The sequence below is a fragment of the Panthera leo genome, chromosome B4, assembly GCF_018350215.1.
Source record: "Panthera leo isolate Ple1 chromosome B4, P.leo_Ple1_pat1.1, whole genome shotgun sequence".
Taxonomy (NCBI): domain Eukaryota; kingdom Metazoa; phylum Chordata; class Mammalia; order Carnivora; family Felidae; genus Panthera; species Panthera leo.
In genome coordinates this window covers 29,045,171-29,067,014 of record NC_056685.1, presented here as the reverse complement: position 1 = coordinate 29,067,014, position 21,844 = coordinate 29,045,171, and the positions used below count along the sequence as shown (strand labels likewise).

The following is a 21,844-nucleotide window of genomic DNA, read 5'->3' as shown; positions in this document are numbered from 1 at the left end:
GTTTAAAAAATTTAAAAAATAATAATAATATTGTATTAATATTGTATTGTATTGTATTATATTGTATTGTATTGGTTCATCAATTTTAACAAATGTAGCACACTAATGAAAAATGTTAATAAAACTGTGCAGAGAGTAGGCAGCAGAGAATGGGCATATGGGAACTCTGTACTTTCTGCTCAAGTTTTCCATAAACCTAAAACTGCTATAAAGAAATAAATTTCATTAATTATGAAATGAAGCAATATCAAAGTTAAATAGTATAAACACAGAGTGGAATACAAAGATAACTTTTGCCTTGTTGATTAGGCTATGATATCAAATTTAGAGAATGGGAAGAGAATAAAGTTTGGCCAGAGAATATGAAAAGGGTACACTTAGCAGAAAAAGAGAGCATATACAAGTAAAACTGAATAATACTGAGAGAAAGAATATTTATACTAAAGGAGCCCAGGGACTGAGGCAGCTGTCATGGAAAAAGATAGCTCATAGATACACAGAACATGTATGTGTGTTGAACATGTATATATGTATGTTGAATGGGGGGTGGAGGTGGGGTGGGAAAACTGGGTGAAAGAGGTCAAAAGGTACAAACTTCCAGTTATGAAATAAGTAAGTTATGGGATGTAATGTACAGATGGTGTCTATAGTTAGTAATACTGTATTGCATATTTGAAAGTTGCTAAGAGAGTAGATCTTGAAAGTTCTCATCACAAGAACAAAAAATTCTTGTAATCTAACTAGATTTATTGTGATGATCATCTTGCAAATTGTACAAATATCACACACTTGAAGCTAATGTAATGTATGTCAATTATACCTCAATTAAATAAATGAATGAAGAGACAGAGACAGACAAAAGGAGAACATTTTTAAGTAATCAGTAACATTTCTATTATATTTAATTCTTTTGGTTTTGTGGTTAGAGGATGTGTTCCAATCAACCTATATGTGGGCATAGAGACTTCTGTTTTTGTCCATGAAGGAGCATCAGGGACTAGAATTATTCTTGGGGGAAAATATGTAAAACAGCAATATTCAGACATTGGAAAACAAGCAGAAGAAAAGAAAGGAACAGAGCCCTTTGATAACCCCATCTTACTTCCTGAAGTTTCCAGGCCACAGCATAAGGAAGGGGGACCCAGAGTCTACTGCTTTCCTGGGGTTCAGAGACAAAGTTTAGATTTTTGGAAGCCCAAAGCAGCTAGAATTCACAGGACACAGTATTAGAGACAGCTGCACAGATTCAGAAAGACAGCCCTAGAGATGTGCAGAGAGTTTTCCTGGATGTAAAAAGAAACTTTCACTACCCACTCCAAAACTCTAGATAGCTTTCTACTCATGTAGTCAGTTAGGACTTTTGGATCAAAGGTCTCTACAGAATTTGGGAGCACTGTAGAATCAAGCTGTAGAATTAATCACTGTTGAATTAAAGCCTTTGGTTTAAATATGGCAACACTAGGGTTTAAAGCCGAAGTGGAAAGAGAACAGGATTCCTGTCAACCTTTTCTACGCAAGTTTTATTTTCTAACTTATAATATAAATTGTACTCTACAGCATATATTACATCATTGTTTCAAAATTCTTTCTAGTATCTTGACATAAGCAAGGTAATTTCTCCTTTCTGTTGAAAAGTAGTCAGAAGTTCAACAGAGCAGTTCTAGCAGCTCTTTATATTCATGAAGCAATTGGTACTCAGCTGTTATCAAAGAATTAGTGCATATGAGATGATCTATAATTCACAGAAACAAAATCTACAAATGACCTTTTAAGTTTATTGCTGTTCCATCTCAAAGGCTTGGCACGCCTGAAACATTTCAGCAGCATACTCTAATCACAACCAAAACTCCTCCATCCCTTGGGGTGCCTGGGTGGCTCAGTCGGTTAAGTGCTTGACTTCGGTTCAGGTCATGATCTCAAGGTTCATGAGTTTGAGCCCTGTGTCTGACTCTGTGCTGACAGCTCAGAGCCTGGAGCCTGCTTTGGATTCTGTGTCTCCCTCTCTCTGCCCTTCCCCTGCTAATGCTCTTTCTCTCAAAAATAAATAAACATTAAAAAAATTGTTTTTAAATCCTCTGTCCTCAAAAATGAGTCTATTTTTTGTAGCATGTAGCCTTAATTAGGAATTTCAATACTTGCTTGATAGTCAGTTCAACTGTATGGCTCCAAACTCCAGGGACTCTATGTTATTACTTTAATAATAACTTTAAATTATAGAAAACTATAGAAATTAATGCACTTGACAGAAGTTGTTAACACAATAATGTTTAAATGAGTGGAAACTTACGTGGATCAGTTGCAGAAACATCTATAAATTCTTTAGTTGGGTGGGTTTTTATGAATTCTGAAATAACAGTAAATTTGTCATATGTTTAATATATCAATTATACATATTGAGTTTAAAGAAAACTCTAAAAAAAACAATAGAGCTCCCAACAGTGGAAAGCCTCCCAATCAGGCATCAAATGGTAATATCTGAATGAATGTATATAACAATTGAGTATTATAAACTCATCATTTTCTCAACAACACTTGTTCCTCTTACATTCTTTTAATTAATGTTACCATGATTTAATCTCCCTTCCTTTCATATCTAATCACCAAGTTTTCCCAATTTTACCAGTAAATTTTCTCAAATCTACCCCTATTCTTGTTTATTTATGCTCTCATATAAGAACTTATCACACATCTAAAACACAGCAATAACTTTCCTTCCCTATACCTAGTCCCCAAATATAGCTTCTACAATGTGGCCAGAATAATCTGTCTACAATTAAATCCAACAATGTCACTTTCTTACAAAAAGTCTTCAGTGATTCCCTAGCATATACGAGGGAAAAAAAAAGTTCCCTAGCACAGCATCCAATCCCTCTGACTAGGCTCTCTCTTATCTTATCCCTACCTTCTAGCTTCAAATTCTAATACCATTCCACTTGCAATTCCCTATTCATGCTCTTTGCTCATACTAGGTCTTCTTCGTAAAAAACCAGATATCTCCCTTCTTCATTTGACTAGATCCTATTATGTAAAGGATCCTTTGTCCTTTACAGTTGCATAAAATCTTTCCAACTCCCTCAGGTTGAACAAACTGGCTCTCTGTGGATTCACTGAAAATTACACATAACCTTTATCATGCATTCTCATGTATTACACTATATTAAAATGATACATAATGTGCTTGTGTCCTTACTACATTGTGTATTTTATGGTGGTAACAACCAAGGTTTATTCGTTTTGTACAACTCCCAGAATCTGAAACATAATAACTTTTATTGAAAATATCAAACTCACTATTGAATATATCTTTAAATTTACTATTATATAATTTTATGGATATAAATTTTTAAACTAAGTCTCAAATGTTAATGTAATATAGAAAAACTTATAATGCTAAACATGTATAAAATATTATCACCTTCAATTATCTGCTGTATGGTTTCATAACTTTGCAATGCTCCTGGTAAATTTTCACTATGCCTGTTTAAATTTCAATAAATACAGCATGTATTTATTATCAAAGAATAAGAGTTTAAATTACACTTAATAAATAGAATATATGCTCTAGATATTATACAGTTTGTAAAATAAAATTTAACATATTTTTTAACTTTTATTCACAGACAATAAGGTAAATTAATTAGTACCAAGCAAATAAGTATAAAAGTCACATTATGTAATTCTAAAAATTCTATGTATTCCATGAATATAATTATGTATATCAACAACAATCTTAATAAAAATAGCAAAAGTAAATTGAATAAAATTAGGATATTTCTTTTAATGGTGAAATTGTTAAGAGCACAAGTTCTAGAGACAAGCTGCTTGGCTCAAAACTTGTCTTTCCCACTTACTAATTATATGACCTTGGGTAAGTTATTTAATGCCTCTGACTTTTAGTTTCTTCATCTATTAAAATTGGGATATTAGAGTACATATCTCAGAAAGTAGTGCTCTTCAGATAACTGTTTCCACGCTGTATGTCCACAGGCTGTTTGCCCTGCCTTTTTGCCAAGAGCAACCCCAGTGCCCTCTGATTTCACTCATATGTAGAATTTAAGAAACAAAACAGGGGCCCCTGGGTGACTCAGTCAGTTAAGAGTCTGACTTTTGATTTCAGCTCAGTTCATGATCTCCCAGTTGGTAAGACTGAGCCCCACATCAGGCTCCCCACTGACATCATGGAGCCCCTTGGGATCCTCTCGCCTTCTCTGCCCCTACCCCACTCACACTCTCTCTCAAAATAAACTTTAAAAAAAAGAAACAAAGAAATGGGAAAAAGGGGGGAAAGCTAGAAAGACAAATTAAAAAGCAGACTTTTAATTACAGAGAACAAACTGATGGTTGGAAGAGGGGAAGTGAGAGGAGGGATGGGTAAAATAGGTGATGGGGATTAAGGAGTGCATCTGTCGTGATAAGCACCAGCATGGAACTGCTAAATCACTATTTTGTACACCTGAAACTAATATAATGATGTATGTTAACTATACTGGAATTAAAATAAAAAATAAAATAACAAAATAACAAAAGTTGAATATGTCAGACATCTAATGTATAGCATGCTGTTTACAGTTAACAATATTAATGTATACTTCATATTTGCTAAGAGTGAATCTTAAAGTGTTTTCACCACACACACAAAAAGTAACTATGTGAGGTGGGAAAAAAAAGTCCTAAAAGGTATTCCATGATAATAATTTAGTCATCTATTAAATTCAAGACAGATAAACCTCAAATATCAAAAGTCAGATAATAGGAGTATCATTGTAATCAATCATTTGAATCTTTCTCCCATCTGTCAAAAAAAAAGGCTTTCCACAACTAGAAAGTAGAGAATTTTTCTTTAGAACATATCCCTGTCCCTATGAAATTTTTAATGATGCTGTTCATAAATAACTTTATCTTAGTTTCCTATTTACTATAGAAGCTGCATAATCAAACTGAGAGAATATTTTAAAAGCCAGATATTTAAGCCAGCCATTCCAACAGAACTTTCTAGCAACAGCCACATGTGGCTACTAAGCATTTGAAATATATGGGTAGTATGACTGCAGAATTGACTTTTTAATTAAATTGAACTGAATTTCAATTTTAGTAGCTAGATGTGACTAGTGACTACTGATTTGCCGGTGCCACTTCAAACTGTCAAAAATTTCAAATAGGAGCAAGCTGAGTAGACTATTTGATATGATTTAGAAATTACATACAGCACAATATCTGAACCATTACATTTGTTACTACTTTATACCCACTCTTATTGTTTTGAATTCTATTAACTCTTATATTTTACTTACTTGGGTTTAGACAACAAGGCTTTCAAGGAGTATAAAGACTCTTGTTTAAGACGATTTTTCAGTTCTTCTAGTTTTTGCACCTGCTTTACTACTTGTGCAAGGCTTAAAGTGACTGTTTTTTCAGGTGCTGGAAACTCTGTTTCTAAAAAATTTTGATCTTTACTTATCTAAAACATAAAATTAGCCAGTTACTTAGGAAATACCATTTTGCAACTATATCTCAAAGAAATTTCATCATTTTATTTACAAGTTAAATAATTTTTATATTTTATCTATAACTACAATGAAATAATAATATTTTATAAATATAATTTAAGAGTAATTATCTAGCAACAGAATTATAGCTAAGTGTTGACTTTTACATGTCAAAACTCAAATCCTTAATATATGAGAATTTTAAGCAAGTTCAATAACAATTGTAGCAGAATAATTAATGGTAATTCAAAATATTTACAAGAGAATTCTAAAGTAATTGATTTCCCAAAATCCTTTTTAAGAATACTCTTACCCGTGATAAATATGGAAATACAGTAATTTGCTCTCAAATCCAATACTTTCTACTACTAACTCCCAGAAGTTAATATATAAGTCTATGAAACTGGCATTCTTCCATCTGTATGTGGAAAACTAAGACCCATTTGGATGTCTCAAGACTTTTTGAACAGACCAAGCTACAGAATAATGAGCAATCAGGAGAATCAGTAGGATCCATAGAATAAGATGATAGACCATAACTGGTATTCTAGACAATAAGTCTATTTAAAGAAAGTTCATCAAGATGAATGCCCCCCCCATCCAAAAAAACAAAACAAACAAAAATAAAAAATAAAAAAAATGAAAGAAATATCAAACAGCTAACATGTGGAGACATAAGCAATCAGAGTAGCAATGGAGGTAAAAAAAAAATTCAGAATAGCAGAGATCCACCCACATATATACCTCTGACCCTTATGATGTGAGGGGAAGCTAAAAAGAAAAAAAAAAAAAAGTAGTAGTAGTCAAGGCATAGTCCTAAAACCTAGCAAAGAGAAATTCTAGCAATGGGAATTTAAAAGAGACATTTTAGTAATGGCTACTTGAAATGGAATTAGGATATAACAGCAAGAAGTAAACACTGGGCAATGTTCTGGAAGTCTGAAACTGGGGGATACAGGACAACCGGAAGAGATGTATGGAAACTCTATGGACAAAGGCATGATCCCAAAGAGAGGACATAATTTGGTATATAAGATACATTGCCAAATCATAAATGGAATCTAAAACCATCATAAATGGATCTAAAAAGTGATGTAGCAATCAGCCACAGTTACAATTTATTAACTCTCATCTAAAAATTCATTCTTACTATGAAAAATTATATGCCAACAAACTGGACAATCCGGAAAATGGACAAAGTCCTAGACATCCGCACACTGCCAAAACTCAAACAGGAAGAAAGAAAATCTGAACAGACCCATAACCAGCAAAGAAATTGAATCGGTTATCAAAAATCTCCCAATAAATAAGAGTCCTGAGCCAGATGGCTTCCCAGGGGAATTCTACCAGACATTTAAAGCAGAGTTAATACCTATCCTTTTCAAGCTGTTCCAAAAAATTGAAACAGAAGGAAAGCTTCCAGACTCATTCTATGAAGCCAGCATTACCTTGATTCCCAAACTAGACAGAGACCCCACAAAAAAGGAGAATTACAGGCCAATATCTCTGATGAAAATGGATGTAAAATTCTCAACAAGACACTAGCAAATTGCATTCAACAGTATATTAAAAAGAATTATTCACCAGGATCAAGTGGGATTCATTCCTGGGCTACAGGGCTGGTTCAATATTTTCAAATCAATCAATGTGATACATCACATTAATAGAAGAAAGGATAAGAACGATATGATCCTGTCAATAGATGCAGAAAAAACATTTGACAAAATACAGCATCCTTTCTTTATAAAAACCCCCAAAAGGTTGGGATAGAAGGAACATACCTTAACATCATAAAAGCCATATATGAAAAGCCCACAGCTAATATCATCCTCAATGGGGAAAAATTGAGAGCTTTCTCCCTGAGGTCAGGAAAATGACAGGGATGTCCACTCTCACCAATGTTGGGTTTTTTTTTAATTTTTTTTTTTTACATTTATTTATTTTTTGAGAGACATAGAGAGAGCACAAGTTGGGGAGGGGCAGAGAGAGAAGGAGACACAGAATCTGAAGCAGGCTCCAGACTCTGAGCTGTCAGCACAGAGCCTGACACAGGGCTTGAACTCACAAACCATGAGGTCATGACCTGAGCTGAAGTCAGACGCTTAACCAACTGAGCCACCCAGGCGCCCCTCACCAATGTTGTTTAACATAGTGTTGGAAGTCCTAGCTACAACAGACAACAAAATGAAATAAAAGGCATCCAAATTGGCAAAGAAGAAGTCAACCTTTCACTTTTTGCAGATGACATGATACTCTACATGGAAAACCCAAAAGACTCCACCAAAAAGCTGCTAGAACTGGTACGTTAATTCAGCAAACTTGCAGGATATAAAATCAATGTACAGAAATCGGTCTCATTTCTATACGCCAATAATGAAGCATTGGAAAGAGAAATAAAGAAACTGATCTATTTACAATTGCACCAGGAACCATAAAATACCTGGGAATAAACCTAACCAAAGAAGTAAAGGATCTGTACTATGAAAATTAAGGAACACTTGTGAAAGAAATTGAAGACACAAAGAAATGGAAAAATATTCCCTGCTCATGGATTGCAAGAACAAACATTGTTAAAGTGTCCATACTACCCAGAGCAATTTACACATTCAATACACAATCAAAATAGCACCAGCATTCTTTTCAGAGCTAGAACAATCCTAAAATTTGTATGCAACCAGAAAAGACCCTGAAAAGCCAAAGTAATGTTGAAAAAGAAAAACATAGGGGGAGGCATCACAATCTAAGACCTTAGCCTGTACTACAAAGCTGTAGTCATCAAGACAGTATGGTATTGGCACAAAAACAGACACATAGACCAATAGAATACAACAGAAAACCCAGAACTGGACCCAAAAATGTGTGGCCAACTAATCTTCGACAAAGCAGGAAAGGGTATCCAATGGAAAAAAGATAGTCTCTTTAGCAAGATTCTGAGAGAACTGGACAGCAACATGCAGAAGGATGAAACTGGAACATTCTCTTCCACAATACACAAAAATAAATTCAAATGGATGAAAGACCTAAACGTGAGACAGGAAATCATCAAAACCCCTACAGGAGAAAACAGGCAACAACCTCTTTGACCGCGGCCACAGCAACATCTTATTTGACATGTCTCTGAGGGCAAGGGAAATAAAAGCAAAAATGAACTATTGGTATCTCATCAATAAAAAAGAAAAAAAGCTTCTGCACAGCAAAGGAAAGAATCAACAAAACTAAAAGGCAACCAGTGGAATGGGAGAAGATATTTGCAAATGACACATCAGATAAAGGGTTAGTATCCAAAATCTTTAAAGAATTTACCAAACTCAACATCCAAAAACAAATAATCCAGTGAAGAAGGATGAAACTTATTCCATCCAGGGAAGAAGACGTGAATAGACACTTTCTGAAGAAGACTTCCAGATGGCTAGCAGACACATGAAAAGATGTCCAACATCACTAATAATCAGGGAAATATATATCAAAACTACACCAGTCAGAGTGGCTAAAATTAACAACTCAGGAAACAACACATGTTGGCAAGAATGTGGAGAAATGGGAACCCTCTTGCACTGTTGGTGGGAATGCAAACTGGAAAACAGTGTGAAGATTACTCAAAAAATTAAAAACAGAACTACCCTATGACCCAGCAATTGCACTACTGGGAATTTATCCAAAGGATAGAGGAGTGCTGATTCATAGGGGCACATGTACCCCAACGTTTACCACAGGACTATCAACAATAGCATATTATGGAAAGAGCCCAAATGTCCATAAACTGATGAATGGAAAAAGAAGACGTGGTGTACATATACAATGGACTACTACTCAGCAATGAAGAAGAATGAAATCTTGCCATTCACAACAACATGGATGGAACTGGAGGGTATTATGCTAAGTGAAATAAGTCAGGAGAAAGATGGATACCATGTTTTCACTCATATGCGGAATCTGAGAAACTTAATAGAAGACCATGGGAGAAGGGAAAGAAAAAAAATAGTTACAGAGAGGGGGGAAAACCGTAAGACTCTTAAATACAGAAAACAAACTGAGGGTTGATGGGGGTGGAGGGGTTAGGTGGGTGAGAAAAATGGGTGATGAGCATTGAGGAAGGCACTTGTTGGGATGAGCACTGGGTGTTGTATGTAAGTGATGAATTACAGGAATCTCCCCCTGAAGTCAGGAGCACACTGTATACACTGTGTGTTAGCTAACTTGACAATAAATTATATATAAAGAATGGCCAAATAAGATAAGAACACATTATATAAATAAATTTTTAAAAAATAAATTAAAAAAATAAAGAATTCATAAAATTTAAATAAACATTTTTTAAAAAGAGGATTCTTATATATCTTCAAAAGCTTGACTGTCCAGTTTTGCTGTCTCCACTGAATAGGCTGGTAAAACAAGGGCTTCATAATAATATAATAAAATATATTGTACTAAAAAATAATAAAAAATAAAATAAAATAAAAATCCATTCTTGGGGCACCTGGGTGGCTCAGTCAGTTTAAGCGTCCAACTTCATCTCAGGTCATGATCTCACAGTTCATGGGTTTGAGCCCCACATTGAGCTCTGTGCTGACAGCTCAGAGCCTAGAGCCTGGAGCCTGCTTCGGAGTCTGTCTCCCTCTCTCTCTGCCCCTCCCCCACTCACACTCTGTCTCTCTCAAAAGCAAATAAACATTAAAAAAATTAGGGATGCCTGGGTGGCTCAGTCGGTTAAATAACTAGCTCTTGATTTCAGCTCAGGTCATGATCTTGCAGTTCATGGGTTTGAGCCCCACATCGGGTTCTGCACTGATGGTGTGGAGCCTGCTTGGGATTCTCTATCTCCCTCTCTCTCTGCCCCTCCCCTGTTCATTCTCTCATTCTCTCCCTCTCTCTCTTTCTCAAAATAAATAAACTTAAAAAAAAATTAAAAATTGGGGCACCTGGGTGGCTCAGTTGGCTAAGCATCTGACTTCAGCTCAAGTCATGATCTTGCGGTTTGTGGGTTTGAGGCCCACGTCAGGCTCTGTGCTAACAGCTCAGAGCCTAGAGCCTGTTTAGGATTCTGTGTCTCCTCCTCTCTCTGCCCCTCCCCTGCTCATGCTCTGTCTCTGTCTCTCAATAATAAATAAACGTAAAAAAAATTTTTAATTAAAAATCCATTCTTCATTGCTGTGCTTACAATAGTGGAACATTTCTGACAGGTAGCATGTTAACCTTTATCAATGGAGGGTTATAGACACTACAAAAAGAAGCAGGTTTGTTCCTAGTTCTGTCATCTCTCTCTGCTTAATCCTAGGGCACTGCATAGTATACCTAGTAGAGCTCACCTCCAAAAAGTTACAATAGCACCACCCCATAGGTGTCTTCCTCACAAGGTCCCTGGCATGGCTCATTCCCTCAGGCAGCTTCTCCTAGAACTTCTTACAAAATCTACCAGTGCAGAAACCCCTTCAGGAATCTTTCCAGCATACCACCCTTGGAGACAGCAAAAGGAACAGCACCTCTCCAGAAGATGGCTTTCCCCAGTACCAGAGAGGATGGCTTCCCAATGTATCACCCTTATGACCAGCTTCCCAGTAAGTCCTGGTTCCACCACTATGGCACCCCAGAAAACTCAGTGATGACAGCTGCTCCTTCTTCACAAGTTCTGGACCTTAGCCCTGGGTTAGGGACAGGGTAAGGATGGGGGTATTAAGATTTGTTCCTTCTTTAAGTACTTTGCTTCCATCCTATCAATAGAGGCTGTTCCTTATATCTTCTATCCCTATATTCTTTAGAGTTGCCTTTACCTCTTGGTACGGATTCTCCTATATTAGTAATTCTTTATGTTGAACTTTCCCTATTCAAATTACAGTGTAGTTTTTATCTTTTGATTAGACCCTAACTGATACATTGCATTTCCTGTTAAGAATTCAATTTAAACATGAGTCCTTTCTGGGAGAAGAGATGATATCACAGAACTAAAGGAATATGGAATAGACAATGAGATTATCAGCTACAAGATTTCATCAAAGACACCTACTTGGCACAGGTTCCAGCAGAACCACATAGCCTATGTGCTAATCCTACATTTCTCTAGTGCAGCTCACCACACATTCTGAAGGCTTCAACATGTATCTCTGTTGATGTAACATGACTGCAGGCATTAGCCTCACCAGCATGTACTATCAATAAAATGTGTCAGCAATAAAAACAAGATTATTCCAAGATTCTCAAATGTTAGTATACATAATAATCCTCTAAGAAATCCTATTAAGGGGCGTCTGGGTTGCTCAGTCAGTTGAGCATCCAACTTTGGCTCAGGTCATGATCTTGTGGTTTATGAGTTCGAGCCCCACGTCAGGCTCTGTGCTGACAGCTCAGAGCCTGGATCCCGCTTTGGATTCTGTGTCTCCCTCTCTCTGTTCCTCCCCCACTCGCACTCTGTCTCACTGTCTCTCTCTCAAAAATAAAGAATAAAAATTTTTTTTAAAGAATTCCTATTAAAAAGGCATATTGCTAACCTATACACATACAAAAAGAACTTTAATTCAGGAACTCTGACATGGAGTTCTGAAATGGGCATTTGGAACAGGTATCTTGGGTAATACTTAAACATGATCCATCAAACATATTTAAGAAACCATTCATCAAAAGTCATAAGATAATACAAACACATTGGCAATGTATCTAATACACACCAAATTTAGTAATTATTCATAATAATTAATTATGGATTTAAAAACTGAAAAATTTGGAATTCTAGATCAGAAGTTTAGTTCTATACTAAAGGTTCCTCCTTGTGAATATGAATGCATACACCAGGATTTCAGAAATACTGGAAATGATGGTAACTGGCACTAAAGTGTAAATAGTAGATACAGAGAAAGATCAACATATATGAAAGCTATTTAGGACATAAAATCAAAAGGACTCAGGAATGTATTGAATATTAAGAAATCAAGTTGTCAAGGTTAATCGCCACGTTTCTGTTTTACCCAACTGGATAGATATTACTACCATTCACTGAGACAGGGAACACTGGAAGAAGTGTAAGTTTAAGGGTAAAAAAATTATTGGTTTTGATTCATTGGGTGTGAGGTGAAATAGTCTAGTAGGCAATTATATACCCATCTGGAGTTTAGAGGATGATTTTGAGCAAGAAGTGTACATTTCTAAATTACCAGTATAAACGTAACACTTAAATTGAAAAACCAGTTGTGGTTGCCTAGGGGGTAAGTTTAAAGTAAAGAAAAGAAAAGGAGGATATAGAATGAAATCTCAAGGCGCTCAAATATTTATTGGTTATAAAATAAAGGTGGTTCTAAAAAGGAAACAGCTAAAGAGGTAAAACAGTAGCCAAGAAAGCGTAATTCACAAAAGTCAAAGAAATAGTGTTTTAAAAATGACGAAATGATTGACAATGTCAAGTATAGCTAAGGTGAAGAAAATTCCTATTGAACTTGACAATATAAAAATTTCATAGAACCAAACAGAATGTTTTCTTTATTATGGAGAGAGAATCTAATCAGGGTAGGCTGAGAAATGCTTTGGAAGAAAAGAGTATATATAATAAATTGATGCCAAAAAATGAGCTCTGAAGTTTCAAAGTATGGCCCTCAGCTAAACTGTTAAGTTTTTATAGAAAATCCACAAACCTCCAATTATTTTTGATAGCCCTAGTTGGCTCTTTCAAGGAGAGAACATCCAGATTAACCTCTTCACTAGATGCCAATTTATCAGCTAATAATTTTTTTTTATAAAAGACTCAACCAGTTTTATTGTCCCTCAACTATCTTCAAGGCTTTTCCTCTCCTCACTTTTATAAATCTTTGATTTTGCCTTTATTTAAAAAAAAAATAATTTTTTTAATGTTTATTTATTCTTGACAGAGAGAGAGAGAGAGAGAGACAGAGCGTGAGCAGGGAAGGGGCAGAGAGAGGGAGACACAGAACCCAAAGCAGGCTCAAGGCTCTGAGCTGTCAGCACAGAGCCCAACATGGGGCTCAAACCCATGAACCATGAGATCATGACCTGAGACGAAATCAGATGCTTAACCAACTGAGTCACCCAACAGTAATGTAATAACTATTTCCCTTATGAGTAAATTTGCATACAATTTTTTTTAAAGATTGGTTATGAAGGGCAAAAAAGAAATAGGCCAGTAATTGGAGGGAATGTGGCATCAAATTAGAGAGACATGAGTATATTTAAAACCTGAAAGGAAGAACACAATTGGTTAGGAAAAGTTTAATATGTGAGAATGATTAATCAATTTCTTAAGATAAGATCCAAAACAAGTAAAAGAATGAGTCTTATGTAAGAAGAGGAACAATATTTGTTTAATAAGAAGAAAGGAGGAGTGAATGAGCATGGATTTAAATAAGCTGTTTGGTAATTTAGGAATTCTAACCGGTGGCTTATATATCAGGCATTTCAAGTGACTCATTGAGAGTGTAAATGAAAATGGGACTGAGGGAATATAGGTTTGAGATGATGGCTGAAAAGGATTGAAATTCATTTCAGAAATGCAATAGAATTGCCAGGCAATATTCAAAAAATAATTATGTCTGAATAATCATGTCACTTTCTTCATCATTGTTTTACAACTAAGCTAAAGGCCCAAAAAGTAAATATTTGCATTTATTCAAGTTTAAGTTTTGTTAGACAAATGCAATGAAAAGAGAAAGAGGTAAACAATATTAGGAAGTTAAGAAATTCACTGTGATTAAGTATCTACTGTCTAAGCTAAAAAGAAAAATAAGTAAAAAATACTGCAGGAAGGTAAAGGAATGAATGAACCAGTAGTCTTGATGAAGTCAAAGAATGGCCAGAATAGTATTTAAAGCAATAATTGATAAGTCAGAAATTTTTAGTTCAAGAATGAGTTTCCTGGGGTTGACTGAGTGGCTCAGTCGGTTAAGCATCCAACTTCAGCTCAAGTCATGATCTGACAGTTCGTGGGTTCAAGCCCCACGTCTGGCTCTGCACTGACAGTGTGGAGCCTACTTGGGATTCTCTCTCTTCCTCTCTCTCTCTCTTCCTCTCCTCCACTCATGCTCCCTCTCTCTTTCAAAATAAATAAATAAACTTAAAAAAAACAGCATAAAGTCTTTCCCAAAATGGAATTAAAAACCCTTAAGGTTAGAGACCGATAGTTTTCAAAATGGTCATAAAACATCTGAAAATCTAAAGTATAAAAAAAATCATGAAATTTAAATAAAACCAATATAAAATTGTATAAGTAAGCATATTATAATATCATACATGTTTTTTAAATACAGGAGAAAGGTTTAAGCTGATATAAGTTTTTCCTTGTCACTTACTCTTTTACATAAATTAGGAAAGAATGATAATTAAATTTCCATTATTTATTTTTAAGAGAAAGAATGTGTCAAACTCAGAGCATCTCAGATACATGCAGGAATGTAGTGTGTAATCAAGGAGAAACATTTTATTCTAACCTTTTGTTCCTTCTCTACCTAAGTCAAAAGATTATAAACAATAGTTATTCAAAAAATCTTAACTAATTTCAAATTGATTTTCAAATGAGACAAAATATCAATTTAATTCACAATTAAGAAATGTTATACTTACCTCCTCCATCTGATTGACCTGTAGCTGAAACCACTTTAAAAAAGAAAGAAAGAAAGAAAGAAAGAAAGAAAGAAAGAAAGAAAGAAATACTTATTGACAAGTTATTCAAACATGTGGGTGGGTACAGGTGTGTGTGTGTGTGTGTGGGTGTGTGTGTGTGTGTGTACTTCATCTATCAAATATTAGCCATGAACTAAACATCATTTATCCTAGGGTTCAGAATTGGGCTAATGCAACATACAACTGGAATATAACATTTTAAAATTTATATAGTTGCAAGTTTGGGAGTTCTTTTTACTTCCTCAAAACTTAGAAACCTCTTCTTCATCAGTGTATATTTCTGTATTATAATTTCAGTAGGCTTAAACTGTAATATATTGAACATACCTTAAAAAGAGATTCCAAAATCTGGAAAATAAAGTTTTAATTAAAACATTTAAATATAAAATTATTCACTATGTTATGATATGATAAACTATTTAATTCTCTATAATTTTCAATAAGAAAAATATACAAATTATTAAAATAAAACTGTAAATCTACAATCCAAGATAACATTTTTATAATTACAGATATAGTTTTTAGTACATCATGCATAGACAACTCAGTTCTAGAAAACTGTCCACCATTATAGATATATAGTATGATACCCAAAAATAATGTACATTTTTTATTTCATATATTAGTTAATATAAATAAGGAATAAAATTAAGATTTCTCTTGGAAGAGATTTTTTTCATAAAGCATAGAGTATAATAATGAAAAGCATTATCATAAGAACATTATCTCTTCAGTAAAACTTGCTCTGTTGAAGGGCCTAAAAATTGAGATACAAAATATTATATTACTACTTGATATTTTTAATAGGAAATGCATACAACTGGTCTGGGAGACTGTGACAGAAACTGAATATCCAAAATGAATCACACAATCCTAAATACCAATATTTACCACTTAGAAAATATAATGTTCAAATGATTACATTTGAAACACACACACAAAGGCCCATTCTATCACATCCAGATAAAAGTTCTGAATTACATTGTTAAAAAAAAAATTAGTACATTCATTAGAGCAGGAAAAAAAAGTTACTTAAGTGAAAAATCAGACTAGTCTAAAAATTTTTTTTGCCATACTAACACTAAATCAATAGTTCAAAAAGTGTAGTCCCCAAACCAAGAGCATCAGCATCACCTAAACAATCATATTTGTTAGTAATGTAAATTCTTAGGCCTCATCCCAGCCAACTGAATCAAAAACTCTGGGAGTAGGGCCAGCAATTTGTGTTTTAACTGGCCCTCCAATGGATTCCATTGCATGCTAAAGTTTGAGAATCACTGTGCTAAATAATAAGAAATCAAAAATCTAAGCAAAAAGGGCTGAGATCCTCAACAAAAAATACCAAAGTAAATAAATATCCATGTCTGAAGAGAAATATTTTTAGTTGCATAAGGATTTAGAAACTAATGTTCACTGAGGCACACTACCTTGGAATAAACTCATTCTTTCCACTATCAAGAGATTCCAAGGTTCTCAAAACCTCCTTTCCTATCTCAGAAGATGATAGGAAACCATCATATATCAATTCACTCATTCATTATAGCCAGAGTCCAACAATTATTTAAACCACTAAAAGCCCAGAGAACAAAGACTTTCTCAACTACTGAGGAAACCTACATCTTCAGTTCTAGTAATGCTGAACCTAGAACACTACTGATAAAAGTGGAGAATGAAAACTGACCAGAAGTGAGGAAAATCAATTTTACACAAACACTAAACAGAAAACGAAAATTCTATGAAAATGTAGAGGAACGTATATAAAGTTCCCAGGAAAAATATTAAACTTCTATTCTAATTTTATTTATCATTTAAGTGTGAAGCCAAAATGAAACTGTTTTCATAAATTCAAAGGCTCCCAAATGATTTCACCACACATTCTAACCTAACAAACAACAACAAAATTTATTCTTAGAAAAGTAAATGTAAGAAAAAACTATAGGCAAGGTAATCAGTATATACCTTACTCTTTTGTTTGTTTCAAGTTTTTATTTAAATTCCAGTTAGTTAACATATAGTGCAATATTAGTTTCAGGAGTAGATTTAGTGATTCATCACTTACATGTAACACCCAGTGCTCATCACAAGTGTCCTCCTTAATACCCATCATCCATTTAACCCATCATCACCGCACCCACCTCCTCTCCAGCAACCCTCAGTTTGCTCTCAATAGTTAGGAGTCTGGGATGCCTGGTTGGCTCAGTTGGTTAAAGAGAACAACCTTTGATTTTGGCTCAGGTCATGATCACACAGCTCATGAGACTGAGCCCAGCGTCAGGCTCTGCACTGGCAGCATAGATCCTGCCTGGGATTCTCATTCTCCCTCTCTCTCTCTGCTCATGCTCACTCTCACTCTTTCTCTCTTTCTCTTAAAATTAATAAACTTAAAAAAATTATAATTGACTCTGTTTTATGGTTTGCCTCTTTCTCCCCCCTATGTTCATCTGTTTTGTTTCTGAAATTCCACATGATTGAAATCATATGGCATTCGCCTTTCTCTGACATTTCATTTAGCATAATACTCTCTAGCTCCATCCATGTCATTGCCAATGGCAAGATTTCATTTTTTTGATGGCTAATATCCCATTGTGTGTGTTTGTGTTTGTGTGTGTGTGTGTGTGTGTGTGTGTGTGTGTCTGTGTGTGTATACCACAAATTCTTTATCCATTCATCAGTTAATGGACACTTGGGCTCTTTCCATAATTTGGCTAGTGTTGATATATTGCTGCTATAACATAAATATCAGGGTGCATGTATCCCATTGAATTAGTATTTTCATAGTCTTTGGGTAAATACCTAGTAGTTCAATCACTAGATATTGGGGTAGTTCTATGTTTAACTTTTTGAGGGACCTCTATACTGTTTCCAGAGTGGCTACATCAGTTTGCATTTCCACCAACAGTGTAGGAGGGTTTTCCTTTCTCTGTATCTTTGCTAATGTCTGTTGTTTCCTGTGTTATTAAATTTTAGCCATTCTGATAGGTGTATCTCACAGTTTTGATTCATATTTCTCTGATGATGACTGATAGTGAGTACCTTTTCATGTGTCTGTTAGCCATCAGAGTAAATACCCTACTCAAAAAACTATTAATGGGGCTGGCTCTCAATGCCACTGTAATAAAAAGCTTCCTAATGAAAATATGGCATAATATTTTTTAAGTGAAATAATAAGCTGTAACTAACATTCAGATAGGCATAGTGTGTCACTGAAACCAAGAAAAGAACATTTCAAGAACAAAATGTTCAACAGAGTTATATTTGCGGAGTTGTCAAGAGTCATGAACAATGAATTTAACACCATGGAGTTAGGGGGAAGCAGTCATTACTATCATTACAGGACTAGTTCAAGGGACATTGGGGCAGAAGTCAAACTGAAGTATAAATGAAGGGGAGAAAAATTAATATAAGTATTAACAAGAGGACTATTTGGGAAAAGGTAGAGCAATATAGGAAAGCACTAGAAAAAAATGTACACTCAATGGAAGGGTTTTATAAAACTTTAAAAGCCAACAAACATTTTATTTTTTCCTATGAAATTAACATACCAAAACAACATGCCCTAGTTGCTAAAATTTTCTAAAAGGGTAGAATATATTTTGATATATTTATAGGCTATTTGTATTTCCTTCTGTGTGAAATGCCTTTTTATTTCCCTTGAGCATTTTCTATTGATTTATCTTATACTTATTATAAATAAATGTTATTTATATATTCTGGATAATCCCTTGTCACTTATATGTTATCTAAGCACTTTCCCCTATTTGAACGTTCTCTTGTACATCTTTTTATGAATCTTTATACACTAGAGGTTTTAATTTTAATATAGTTGGATTTATCCAACTTTCTTTTTATGACATATTTAATCTTGTAATTATTCATTTCTCTAGGTCATAAAGACAGTCTCTAAATATTGTTTCTAAATATTTTTGTTTTTTTCTTCTACATTTAGGTCTTTAATTCATCACAAAATGGTTTTTTTATATATACTATAAAGTAGGGATCAACTTTTGTCTTTTCGTTATCCCAGAGCCATTTATTATACAGTAATCCTCTCCTTGCCTACAGTTTCACTTTCCAGTTTCAGTTACCTTTGGTCAACCACTGTCCAGAAGCAGATATCCCTGCTTCTGACATATCATCAGAAAGTCAACAGTAGTCTTACAGTATGTCATAATGCCTATATCATTCACCTCACTGCATCTCATTAAGTAGATATTTTATTATCTCAATTATAAGAGAAAGGGTTAAGTACAGTATAATAAGATATTTTTAGAGACCTCATTCACATAATTGTTATTGTTATGTGCCCTAATTTATTAATAGTTGTTGTTACTCTCTTACTGTTCCTAATTTATAAATTTATCATAGGTATGCATGTATAGCATAACACACAGCATGTATGTGTGTATGTATGTATGTGTGTGTGTGTGTGTGTGTGTGTATGTATGTACTATCCATGTAGGCATCCCACTGGGGATCTGAGAACATATCCTCCACAAATCCACAGATAATGAGGGATTATGTACGGTACTAGAGGTCATTAGTAACATATTCCATATATGAAAGGATCTATTTCTGAGTTTTTATTCAATTCCATTGGTCTATCTAGTCTTGCACCAAAAGTACACAATTATAATAAATATAGCTTTATAACAAGTTTTGATATCTGCTAGGGCAAATTGTCTCATTTTGTTCTTTTTCCTCAGACCTCATTTGTCTATTCTTGATCCATTGAACTTCTATATAAAATCCAGAATCAGTTGCAAATTTGCATCAAATAAGACCTATTTTGGGTATTTAGAGAGTGATGACAGCAAAAATGGTAGAATAGGGAACTCAAAGGGCCTATCCAACATGGAAACATGAAAACATGAGCAAAAACTGTCATGACCAAGTTTCAGAACTCTGAAAAATAGTCAAGGCTTTACAGGAACCAAGTAATGCTGAATAAATTAAAATGTGACTTAAACACTGTAGGAGAACTTTGTGACATTTCAACAGTCTTGCCCTCCCCTAGTACAATGGTAGTCATAAAGTTGACAACCTCCATTTCTGATTTGGGTATGTGGTTCTAGAGGAAACAAAGATCTATTGCCAAGGAACTTTGTTTGTCTGTTTTGACCTTTCTGAGGGTTCTCTGAAGGACTTGCAGTTTTTGCCTTTGTTTCATCTAGCTCAGAACTCTCTCATGGCAAAAAACAAACAAACAAACAGCTGAGTGGAGGGAATTACTCAAAAACACTGAAAGGAAAATGAACAAGCCACTGCTCCCTGTAGAAAAAGACTGCAGTTGTGGCAAATAATATACATGTCAAAATCCTAGAAGAAAAAGCTATAGCAACAGTAACTTTGGAAAATAAGGATTTTGAAAAGATCCCATATACAAGAGGAATCTAGTGAGCCACATACTTACCCTGGCCAGGATTCATGCTCACAAAATATCTGAGTGACACTAAACTTTCACCTCTGGCTTATCTTTAGCTCAACGCAAACAAAAAATGAAGGCTAACTCAAGATTTGTAAACAGCTTAGCTAAGTTTTGAAGGAGGGTCCCAACACAGATCTAAACTTAAAGGAACAGGAAAAATGTTTTTCTCCTTTTATTTTTTGTGGCTCAAGGCATATAAGAAAATCTTTGTCAAATATACTACCTGACCACAAGCTAAAGGCACAGAAACTTGAGAGATGAAATATATTAAAGAATACAGATCTTCAAGATAGTTTATTTTTATTGTTTTGTTTATTTTAGAGGGAGAGAGAGAGAGAACGAGCAGGAGAGAGGGGCAGAGGAGCTTGACATGACCCTGCAATCATGACCTGAGGTGAGTTGGACACTCAACCAACTGATCCACCAAGGCACCCCTCAAATAAATAGTTCAAATTTCTGATTTCCAATCTGGATTGCAAGGAGTCATATCAATCACTCTGTCCTAACAATAAAAGCTGAATGAACTGAAAATCAACAATTCATCTTATGTCCATCACAAAATTGAGGTCACAGAGCAAATCACAGCATCAAAAATGGAAGAGACAGACAGGTGATACTGAGAATCATAAATTCCCAGAGCAGAAATCCCTAAGAACAAATCTCCCCAAATTTGACTTGTAAGTAGGGATTTATATGAAGTAAAATGAACAAGAGATCTTTAATAAGATTAACAACTGTTTTCTTCTCAGAAACTATGGACATCAGAAGGTAGCGTGATGGCATATTTTAAATGCAATTAAGAAAAGAATACTATATGCCAAGTGTTACATACCTGGCAAGATTATACTTCAAAAATGAAGGAGAACTTAAGAAAAGATAATGCCATAATTAAGTGTGAGAAAATTATGGATAAAAAATTTAAAATATGACATCATATACATAAACTGCAAAGGAGGGAGTAAAAAAGAACAAAAAGAAGTTTTTTAGAATGTGTTTGACTTAAATGACTGGCCACTTAATAGAGACTGTTATGTACTTAAGATGTTATATATGAACTTCATGCTAACCACAAACCCAAAATCTATAAAAGATACAGAAAAAAAGAGAAAGAAGCCAAATGTAACACTAGAGAAACTCATAAATCACAAAGAAAGAGAGAAAGAGAAGAATGAAGCAGAGAAGAACTACAAAAAAATTAAATAAATTTTAAAAATTAAATAAATATAATTAATTAATTAATTAATTAAATGACAATAAGTACATACCTATCAATGATTACTTTAAATATAAATGGCCTAATTCTTCAATCAAAGACATA

The 21,844-nt window shown here is 34.5% G+C and overlaps 1 protein-coding gene across 3 annotated transcripts in view; it reads right to left on the bottom strand.

Moving 5' to 3' along the window:
- LOC122224035 (coiled-coil domain-containing protein 7-like) overlaps positions 1–21,844 on the bottom strand; it is a 134,101-nt gene that overhangs the window by 75,142 nt on the left and 37,115 nt on the right. For 2 of the 3 annotated variants that reach the window (XM_042945300.1, XM_042945302.1), the window contains exons 5-9: positions 15,429–15,449; positions 15,042–15,074; positions 5,292–5,458; positions 3,416–3,477; positions 2,288–2,344 (exon numbers count right to left, since the gene is read on the bottom strand). In XM_042945300.1, the coding sequence (XP_042801234.1) occupies positions 2,288–2,344; positions 3,416–3,477; positions 5,292–5,458; positions 15,042–15,074; positions 15,429–15,449 (340 nt within the window). The remainder of the gene's footprint in view (positions 1–2,287; positions 2,345–3,415; positions 3,478–5,291; positions 5,459–15,041; positions 15,075–15,428; positions 15,450–21,844) is intronic. The other variant, XM_042945301.1, reaches the window with a different exon arrangement.